The sequence below is a fragment of the Muntiacus reevesi genome, chromosome 1 (genome assembly GCF_963930625.1).
Source record: "Muntiacus reevesi chromosome 1, mMunRee1.1, whole genome shotgun sequence".
NCBI lineage: Eukaryota > Metazoa > Chordata > Mammalia > Artiodactyla > Cervidae > Muntiacus > Muntiacus reevesi.
In genome coordinates this window covers 180,588,592-180,599,592 of record NC_089249.1, presented here as the reverse complement: position 1 = coordinate 180,599,592, position 11,001 = coordinate 180,588,592, and the positions used below count along the sequence as shown (strand labels likewise).

At 43.5% G+C, this 11,001-nt stretch overlaps 1 protein-coding gene and 1 long non-coding RNA gene across 2 annotated transcripts; one reads left to right on the top strand and one right to left on the bottom strand.

Moving 5' to 3' along the window:
• Positions 1–492: 492 nt before the first annotated feature.
• CBY3 (chibby family member 3) lies at positions 493–2,489 on the bottom strand. Its single transcript, XM_065915080.1, has 2 exons — positions 2,440–2,489; positions 493–1,177 (listed from the first exon to the last, which is right to left on the bottom strand). The coding sequence occupies exons 1-2, from the start codon at positions 2,487–2,489 to the stop codon at positions 493–495; spliced, it is 735 nt and encodes a 244-aa protein (XP_065771152.1).
• Positions 2,490–3,121: 632 nt separating this feature from the next.
• Positions 3,122–10,628, top strand: LOC136165215 (uncharacterized). Its single transcript, XR_010662474.1, has 2 exons — positions 3,122–3,566; positions 10,229–10,628. It is a non-coding gene; the product is annotated as an uncharacterized lncRNA (long non-coding RNA).
• The last annotated feature ends 373 nt before the right edge of the window (positions 10,629–11,001 follow it).

Genomic DNA, 11,001 nt, shown 5'->3' with positions numbered 1-11,001 from the left:
TGTCTCGAAACAGTTTCCAGGTCGTAAAATACATTCTTATCCTGAATCAGGCTGAAACCCCTCCAGGGAGCGCCTCAAGGAGGGAAGGGCCAAGTGCAAGGTCCTTGACCCGCCCGCCCAACCGCACCCTCCCTGCCTGAGCCCGGTTTCCCCGCCTCCCGGACTTTGTCCTACGTCCCTTAGGCCAAGAAAGCCATCACTGTCACTGCCTTTCACCGCCTGCCATCCTCGCCCTCTAAACACTGCCTGTTGCCGGCCTGGCTCCCACTCCGCGTTCCCAGCGGCCTGCAAACTTCTTCCTACACACCCCTATCGCATCCTCCCGAGACCGGTTGTGGGGGAGTTCCCGGTCCACCACAGGCCGGAAGTGATCTTCCCTGCACGCACGCAGCGTGCGCAATGCTCGCCGGGAGCCCGGTCAGTGCCTGCCCTCCGGAGCGACGCGCCTGAGGTGCGAGCGAGGTGCGCATGCGCCACACGGGTTTTATTGAGTCACCGCGACTCCGGAGCCCGCGGCTCGAGCATGGGCAGGCTGCCCGCGCCTTCGCGCTTGCGTGTCTTCCTTTGCCAGGCGCACGCTGCGGCAGCCGGGCTTGCCCCGCGGTCGAGCTTCTTCTCCAGCAGGTGCATTCGGGCTGTGGTCTCCGTCAGCATGTCCATAAGCAGTTCCTGCTGCAGCTTCAGGTAGTTGTTCTCCTCCAGCAGCACCTGGCTTTTGACTCGCTGCATCTGTGCCTTCCAGCCGGCGATGGTCTGCGAGGGCAGCTGCGGCGGCGACCACACTAGCTGGCCTTCGGCGGTCCACCGTCCGCCGCGGAACACGAAGGCCTCGTCGCTGAGGCGCGTGCGGGGCGAGCCGTAGCTGAGGCCTAGTTCCGCCTGGCGCGTCTGGTGGTCCAACAGGTAGAAGGTAGACATGGAGGAGATGCGGCGCAGCGGCGGGCGTCGTGGTGAGAAGCGCCGCGAGCAGTGGTCGACCCAGAACTGCCGCAGCTGCTCCCACAGGCGGCTGGTGTAGCCCCAGGCCAGGCACCCAAAGGCCTCCAGGGCGAGGGCCGGGCGGGCCTTGTCAGGCGCACGAATGCTCGGAGCGTAGCCACGAGGACCCGGGTGACTCGGGCTGCGCCCTTGTCTCTCAGGCCCCGATGTCCAGAATGATACAGGCGAGCCAGGGGCACTGCTGGGGAGCAAGAATATGGGTGAGCGGCCTGCTCGGGCGAGCTGTTCTACCCCCTATTCCCTAAAACCACTAGGCCTGCTGGGCGGGGCTCAGGCCTGCGACGCAGCCTGGGACTAACCAGCTGCTGGCCACTGAGGAGTCCATCCCAGCCCACACGCCTCGCGGCAGTCTTCCCGGAAACTTCTCCAAAGACCACTTCTGGGTCTTGGGGCTAGATAGGCTGATTAAGGACCAGAGCCCTGCTCTCTTGAGTGCTGAGTGGCTGCTGGAAGGGGTTAATGGACCCTTAGGGAAGAAGGGAATGATAGCAGAGACAAGATGCACAGGAATTTTGACGGGTACGTTGGGGGTGCATAAAGGAGAAACTCTAGGCAGAGTGAAGGGCTCTGCAAGGTTCCAGGGTTTTGCATGTGAGGAAGAGCTTGGGGTAGGCTCGGTGTAGGGTATTAATATCACAAGAGGAAGCTGGAAAGGGAAACCAGGGCGCTCTGTGAGGGTGCTGTACAGGCAGGCTCCAAAGTTTCGACTTCCTTCTGTGAGTAAGAGGGCACTACTGAAGGACTACAAAGGCAGAGCTAGATCTACATTCTGAAAAGTATCTGGTGGATGTCTAGCATACCCAACAGCGTTATTGCCCTTATCATTCACTTATTTTACAACTTTGAACTGACTGACATCTGCTTTGTGCCAGGCTGTGGTTTGGGTAGAGGGTCCCAAGCACAGCCTACGCCTGCCCTCAAGGTATTCCCTCAAGATATTCCTGGTCTATCTGGGAAGCCTGATATGTGTGTTTAGATCACAGTCCCTTGTAGTCGGTTCGGGGGAGGCATGTGCCATGGGCTAGAACCTATACTTAGGACCTGAGCCAACAGTGGTTGTGCAGACTGGGCATGACTTCTACCCCAAGCAGTGCTCAAGGAAGCTAAAGTCAGGTAACAGACGTGTCCTGTTCTCCCTTACCTCACTCCTTGAGTGCTGATTCTGTTGTATGAGAAAGAGGACTGCGTTTTCTTTTAAATTCCTCTTAGCCCCATGGAGAGTGAAAAGAATCCTGGGGCAGTGTTCCCTCTGTTAGGCCTCCATTAATTCAGCACACACTATTTTTCACACAAACCTGGGCAGTACTGTCCCCTAGATCTGGCTCAGGGGCATGTCTCTGGAAGACCACATAGGGCCTAAAGGGTAGAACCAGGCCCACCCTTGAGGTTGCATCTTTCCAGAGGACCCTTCCCCCATAATCCTCACATGTCTTGCCTCACCTGGAGGATGTGTTGAAGTTGCCAAGCTGCTGTCCTAGGCCCGGCCCCATTTCTGAACCACTCAGGTGCTTTTTACCAGCTATGACTCACAATGCCTCTTGGCCAGATCAGCTAAGCTATAAAACAGACCCCAGGGACCTCCTCTGTATTCATTCAGCACACTTGCTGAGGGCCTACTGTGTTCCAGGCAATGTTCTTAGGGTGTGACAAAGATATTCCCTCATTATTCTTAGATGTGGAGAAGGTCATAAGCAGAACCTAAGATAGGAATATGTTCCAGGGGAATGAACAAAATAGTCCCTCATGAAGCTAACCAAGGGTGTCATGGGTCAGATTTCGAAGAAGCAGAGCCTGAGATGAAAATTTTTTGAGGGATTTATTGGGGAAGTGATGAAAGCAGGGCAGGGCAGGGAAAAAAGGTAAAGCTAAGCAAGAACATGGCAAGTGGAGACTGACTAGTCAGATCTCACAGGGAACTGTACAAAATTGTGCCACAGAGTTAGGTCTCCTTACTGCAAAGGAGCCAATCTTTTGTGCTCTTCTTTTCACCCACCCACCTCTCATTTCAGTCAGTCATTGGCAGGGGCAGCTGTGAGTTGTCAACCAACAGTTAAGGCGCCTATGGGGTGGGTGCACCTCCAGTAAAGGGATCTGTGGGATGTCAACAACATAGAGGGGAAGCAAATAGATAATTAAAATGAAAGGAAATAACTACATTAATAAGAATTTCTGATTGTGATACATGCCATGAAGAAAAGAGAAATATAGAAAGTGACTTTAGGACAAAATGAGGGGTAGGGACCAATTTAGAATTAGCACTTAGTGAAGGCACTTGATAGTCATACCTAGACCTGAAGGATGAGAAGGGGCTAGAGGTTGAAAGGAGCTGGGCTTATCTGAAGGACAAGTGCTGTGTTGAGCAGTGGAAGGAAATAAAGTCAATCCTGTTCTCCAAACATGCTCAGTCAATTGCCATCACCTCTACTTAACTTTCCTTATCCCAGGGGTCTCTTACAGGGGCATCCAGTGTCCTGATCGTTCTAGGAGTCACCCAGCCCCAGGGGAGCTCACAATGTAGCAGAACCAAGTGGTAGTGCCACCTCCCAGAAAACTTTTTTCTTGAACAGGTATGATTGACACAATAAACTACACACATTTATAATGTACTCTTTGGTATGTTTGGATAATTTGATGTAAGAAATCATCACCAAAATCAAGATAATGAAGATATCCATTACTTTCAGAAGTCTCCTCTGCTCCCATGACTATATAGTTTGTATTTTCTAAAATTTTATATAAATAGAATTATTTAGTATGTACTTTATTTCTGCACTAGCTTCTTTTTTTTTTTTTGCACTAGCTTCTTGCAGCATAATTATTTTAGGTTGAAATTCATTCATTCGTTTTTTACTGAGTAATATCCATTACTTGGAAATCCTGCAGTTTGTTTTCCCATCTACCTGTTGATGGAAGTTTGGGTTGTTCCCATCTGAGGGGCTATACAGCTGCTATAAATCTGTATAATGTCTTTGTGTGGCCATACACTTCAGTTTTTCTTGAGTAAACACCTAGGAATAGGATGGCTAGGTAATATGATGTGTATGTTTACCTTTTTATGAAGTTACCAGTTTTCCCAAAATGATTGTACCATATCCCCACCAACAGTGAAAACGTTTCTCTTCCTGTTTCTCCACATACTTGCCAATAGTTAGTATGGTAAATCCATTTAATTTTAGTTATTCTAGTGTGTGTGTCTAAATTGTGATTCTGATTTCTTACTATTGGGCTGATTATGTTGAGTGTCTTTTGTTGTTGTTGTTGTTGAGTGTCTTTTCATGTGTTTATTTGTTACCCACCTTGCTGTTCATCAGTCACATGATGAACAATAAAGTTCAGCTTAGTCCAGTTCAGTCGCTCAGTCCTATCCAACTCTGCAACCCCATGGACTGCAGCATACCAGGCTTCCCTGTGCATCACCAACTCCTTGAGCTTGCTCAAATTCATGTCCATCGGGTTGGTGATGCCATTCAACCATCTCATCCTCTGTCATCCTCTTCTCCTCCTGCTTCCAATCATTCCCAGCATCAGGGTCTTTTCAAATGACTCAGTTCTTCGCAGCAGGTGGCCAAAGTTTTGGAGCTTCGGCATCAGTCCTCCCAATGAATATTCAGGACTGGTTTCCTTAATAATGGACTGATTGGATCTCCTTGCTGTCCAAGGGACTCTCAAGAGTCTTCTCCAACACCACAGTTCAAAAACATCAATTCCTTGGAGCTCAGCTTTCTTTACAGTCCAACTCTCACACCCCTACATGACTATTGGAAAAACCAAGCTTTGACTAGACGGAACTTTGTTGGCAAAGTAATGTCTGCTTTTTAATGTGCTGTCTAAGTCATAACTTTTCTTCCAAGGAGTAAGCATCTTTTAATTACATGACTGTAGTCACCATCTGCAGTGATTTTGGAGCCCAACAAAATAAAGTCTCTCGCTGTTCCCTTTGTTTCCCCATCTATTTGCCATGAAGTGATGGAACCAGATGCCATGATCTTAGTTTTCTGAATGTTGAGTTTTAAGGCAACTTTTTCACTCTCCTCTTTCACTTTCATCAAGAGGCTCTTTAGTTCTTTGTTGCTTTCTGCCATAGTGTGGTATCATCTGCATATCTGAGGTTATTGGTATTTCTCCTGGCAATCTTGATTACAGCTTGTGCTTCATCCAGTCCAGCGTTTCTCATGATGTACTCTGCATATAAGTTAAATAAGCAGGGTAACAGTATACAGCCTTGATGTACTCCTTTCCATATTTGGAACCAGTCTGTTGTTCCATGTCCAGTTCTAACTGTTGCTTCTTGACCTGTATACAGATTTCAGGAGTCAGGTAAGGTGGTCTGGTATTCCCATCTCTTGAAGAATTTTCCATAGTTTGTTGTGATCCACACAGTCAAAGGCTTTGGCATAGTCAATAAAGCAGAAATAGATGTTTTTCTGGAACTCTCATGCTTTTTTGATGATCCAGCGGATGTTGGCAATTTGATCTCTTATTCCTCTGCCTTTTCTAAATCCAGCTTGAACATCTGAAAGTTCACAGTTCAGGTACTGTTGAAGCGTGGCTTGGAGAATTTTGAGCATTACTTTGCTAGCCTGTGAGATGAGTGCAATTGTGCAGTAGTTTGAACATGCTTTGCCTTTCTTTGAGATTGGAATGAAAACTCACCTTTTCCAGTCCTGTGACCACTGCTGAGTTTTTCCGATTTGCTGCCATGTTGAGTGCAGCACTTTCACAGCATCATCTTTTATGATTTGAAATAGCTTAACTGGAATTCCATTATCTTCACTAGCTTTGTTCATAGTGATGCTTCCTAAGGACCATTTGACTTCGCATTCTGACAAATAAAGACATACCTGCAAATAGTGAGGGAAGGCTATCTTTTATAAATGGTGCTGAGTCAATTTGTCATCCATATGAAAAAACACTATCAACAAAAATTAACTGAAAATGGAACACAAAGTGTAAAGTTAAACGGTGAATTGTCTAGCTTTGCAAAGCATTCTTAAGTATTACATGAAAAGAATGACTCTCAAAAGTAAAAATTGATAAATTGGACTTTGTTCTTGTCTTTTGCCCCTTTTTTTAAAAACTGGATTGTTTCATTTGAGTATAAGGAGTTCTTTAATGCTAGAAAAAACTGTCAGATATGTTTTGCAAATATTTTTTCTCAGTCTCTGACTTGCCTATTAAAGCAAAAGTTTTTAATTTGAATAAAGTCCAGTTTATCAATTTTTACTTTTGAGAGTCATGCTTTTCATGTAATATTTAAGAATGCTTTGCCATACTAGAAATTTCACTGTTTTAGCTTTACATTTTATGTCCCATTTTCAATTAATTTTTGTTGATAGTGTTTTTCATATGGATGACAAGTTGAGTCAGCACCATTTCTAGAAGACTAGCCTTCCCTCACTATTTGCTCCTATGTCTTTTTTGTTCATCTTGTGACTGTATACATGACTGTTTCTGGACTCCACGTGCTCTTCTATTGATTTTTTTTATTCTTATACTAATAACATATTTAATTATTGTGGCTTACAGTAAATCTTTATCTGGGAATATAAATCTTCAAACTTTTTTTTAAGGATCGCTTTGGTTTTCTAGGTCCTTGGAATTTTCATATAATTTTAATTCCACATAATTGAATTTCTGTCCTAATTTTAGAATTAGAATGTCAGTTTCCACAAATAAATCCTTATGCTCACTGTTCAGAGTTCTCTCTTATCATCAGGATAAGCTTGAATCAGCCCTCAGAAGGTTGTCTAATAGACATGGAATCAGAGCCCAGGAATATTTGAATCCAGCCAATCACACTTTCCCCTTCTCTTCCTCAGTCCGTCTTCTGCTCCCCCCTAGTTGTGTCTATGTTATTAAAGGTAATTTTCATTTATACTTATGACATTTCCGGAAGATCCTGAGTAATCAGGAATGGTATACAGCAACTTTCAATTTCCCTTATTCCCATGGTCTGCAAAAAAGGAAAAGCTACAAAACCCAAGGAAGTCTTTTTTGATGGTCTGAACAGAAGAAGTTTAGAGGAGGAATAATTCCAACTTAACATGTTAACTCCTTTCACAAGCAGACCTTGCGTTTGAGGAAATTTAATGAAAAATATAGATTTTTTTTTTTTTTTTTTTTTGCCACACGGTGCTACATGCAAGATCACAGTTCTCCAACCTGGAATCAAACCCATCCTTCCCCCCAAAAGTGGAAGTGTGGAGCCCCAACCACTGAATTGCCAGGGAAGTCCTGAGAACTGTAGAATTTGAAGATACACAATCAATAACAATGGTTCTTGGCTTCTTTGAGGGACTTGGTCTCCAAGTCACTGGAAAGACCAGACTTGGAGCCTGTGAGGAAAGGAGTATCAGATCGTGATAGGCCTGAGTTTAAGGGCATAAAGGCCATTCTGATGGCACAGAGAAAAGGAAAGAGGTTCTAAAAAAGAATTTGCTTTTCTTCACAGCTATAGGAGCTATAAATATCAGTGGATCCCTTCTCTTATCAACCAGCAAACTTCTAAAGCCATGAAAGCAAAATCTTGTTCACCCTCATGACCATTTCAACCCAATTTCTAAGATAAGCTGTTAGTAATACTTATCCTTCCATGAAACAATGAAGGGTTGTTTGTGCTAATAGCTTTTAAAAACATAAATATTTGCATTTATATTAAATCTGATAGAAAAAGTAATTCAAGTAGTACAGAAAAAGAAAAACATAGTTATACAAAATATACATGCTTTTATTTTCCAATCAGTTGCCTGAGGTGACCTCTAAAAATGATACACTCTTCACTTGACCCAGAAAACCTCGCAAAATCATGCAGATCAAGAGGTTCAGATCTTTGTGTTCATTTTAAGAACATTCATGAAACTGCCCAGGCCATTAACGGTGTGCATATCCAAAAAACCACCAAGTATCTGAAGGAGGTCACTTTAAAGAAGCAATGTGTACCATTCCATCATTACAATGGTGGAGTTGGTAGGTGTGCACAGGCCAAACAGTGGGGCTGGACTCAGGGTCAGTGGCCCAGAAAGAGTACTGAAGTTTTACTGTACATGCTCAAAAATGCAGAGAGTAATGCTGAACTTGAGGGCTTAGATGTAGGTTCTCTGGTCATTGAGCACATCCAAGCGAACAAAGCCCGCAGAACTTCCAGAGCTCATGGTCAGATCAACCCGTACATGAGCTCTCCTTGCCACATGGAGATGACCCTTACTGAAAAAGAACAGATTTTTCCTAAACCAGAAGAGGAGGTTGCACAGAACAAAAAGATATCCCAGAAGAAACTGAAGATACAAAAACTTATGGCCCGGGAATAAACGCCACAAAAAATAAATGCAAATAAAAGTAAAAACCAAGATACACAGGCTTCACCTTGTACTTCCACTTTCTGCAAGGTGCCTTTTTAGAAAGAACAACATTAGTGGGAAAGAATGCCCATCCCTTATTTGGTTCACACTTCCTTGGGCCTTTTTTTCTTTAGCTTCTCCTTCAGCCTTCCCCTTGGGCTTGGTGACTTCAGCAGGGCTGAGATGTAGTACAAGGGGGGACTGTGGTAGTAATCTAGGGGTTGCTATTGCTTCCTCTCTCATACCTATGCTGCCTTAAAATTGGTTACCTCCATGTTCTTTGTAATCTGCAGTGCTCTGCAGAAAATGTTTAAATTTTCTGTTTTAAAAAAATAACTGAGTCATATGGCAGTTCTCTTTCCAATTTTTTAAGAAATCTCCACACTGTTTTCCATAGTGGCTGTACTAGTTTGCATTCCCACCAACAGTGTAAGAGGGTTCCCTTTTCTCCACACCCTCTCCAACATTTATTGCTTGTGGACTTTTGGAGAGCAGCCATCCTGACTGGCGTGTAATGGTACCTCATTGTGGTTTTGATTTGCATTTCTCTGATAATGAGTGATGTTGAGCTTCTTTTCATGTGTTTGTTAGCCATCTGTATGTCTTCTTTAGAGAAATGTCTGTTTAGTTCTTTGGCCCATTTTTTGATTGGGTCATTTTTCTGGAATTGAGCTATAGGAGTTGCTTGCATATTTTTGAGATTGATTCTTTGTCAGTTGCTTTGTTTGCTATTATTTTCTTCCATTCTGAAGGCTGTCTTTTCACCTTGCTTATAGTTTCCTTTGTTGTGCAAAAGCTTTTAAGTTTAATTGGGTCCCATTTATTTATTTTTGCTTTTATTTCCATTTCTCTGGGAGATGGGTCATAGAGGATCCTGCTGTGATTTATGTCAGAGAGTGTTTTGCCTATGTTCTCCTCTAGGAGTTTTATAGTTTCTGGTCTTACGTTTAGCTCTTTAATCCATTTTGAGTTTATTTTTGTTTATGGTGTTAGAAAGTGTTCTGGTTTCATTCTTTTACAGGTGGTTGACCAGTTTTCCCAGCACCACTTGTTAAAGAGATTGTTCTTTTCTCCATTGTATATTCTTGCCTCCTTTGTCAAAGATAAGGTGTCCATAGGTGTGTGGATTTATCTCCGGGCTTTCTATTTTGTTCCCACTGCTGGGCATACACACTGAGGAAACCAGAATTGAAAGAGACACGTGTACCCCAGTGTTCATCACAGCACTGTTTATAATGGCCAGGACATGGAAGCAACCTAGATGTCCATCAGCAGACGAATGAATAAGAAAGTTGTGGTACATATATACAGTGGAATATTACTCAGCCATTAAAAAGAATACATTTGAATCAGTTCTAATGAGGTGGATGAAACTGGAGCCTATTATACAGAGTGAAGTAAGCCAGAAAGAAAAACAACAATACAGTATACTAATGCATATATATAGAGAGAATTTAGAAAGATGGTAATGATAACCCTATATGTGAGATAGCAAAAGAGACACAGATGTAAAGAACAGTGTTTTGGACTCTGTGGGAGAAGGCGAGGGTGGGATGATTTGAGAGAATAGCATTGAAACATGTGTATTACCACATGTGAAACAGATTGCCAGTCCAGGTTCCATGCATGAGACAGGGTGCTCAGGGCTGGTGCACTGGAATGACCCTGAGGGATGGGATGGGGAGGGAGGTTGAGGGGGTTCAGGATGGGGAACACATGTACACCTGTGGCGGATTCATGTCAATGTATGGCAAAACCACTACAATATTGTAATTAGCCTCCAATTAAAATAAATAAATGATTAATTAATTAAATAAAAATGAATAATTCTAAAAAATAAAAAAAAGAAAAACTGAAAAAAGTGTTGATGATGTTCTGTCTGCTCTACATAGCCACCAGGAAGTGCCCCAGAACCTGAGAGTTTTCACCTGGGTGTGAGTGGTGGTGGCTAACCAGAGGGGAAGGCAAGCAGACAGGCAATGAGAGCACTGAATCTCCCTATCAGTGGAAGATCCCAAGGTCTTCTGAAGAGTGGAAAGTGGACTCAGAATGTGCACCATGGCCCAGCACAAAGTGTGTGCCAGCTGAACTTGAAAACTCCTGCCTCAGGTCATTGGGAGCAGATGACAAGTCAAATAGCACTTATTTTCAGCAGAAAAGCATTTTTTGTTGTCCTATATATGTATTAATTTGGATGTTTTATAGGTAATTTATAAATCACGGTTTTATATTTGTGTAACAGCTGTAATTAAATGCATGGTATGCTTATGTTTTTAGGCATTTACACAAGAATGTGTGGTGGGTTAATATTTTGATTAGCCTATACATAGTTGTCCCGAATATTCCTTTTTACACAGACCTATTACCATTTAAATAAAAATCTGAGTCTTTCTGCAGAAAACAGAATTACCTAGGGGCTTCTAACTTTCAAAATAGGCTCTATAAGGATATGAATAACTCTGAACAATCATCTTGAATTGTGAGAGCCTGGCTTTTTTTTTTTTTTTTTTTTTGCCATGCTGTGGGGATTGTGGGATCTCAGTTCAGTTCCCCAACCAGGGATTGAACCTGGTGACAGCAGTGAAAGCCCCAAATCCTAACCACTAGACCACCAGGGAGCTCCCCTGGCCTTTCTTTTTTACATTGTGAATTTGAAAATTGTGCA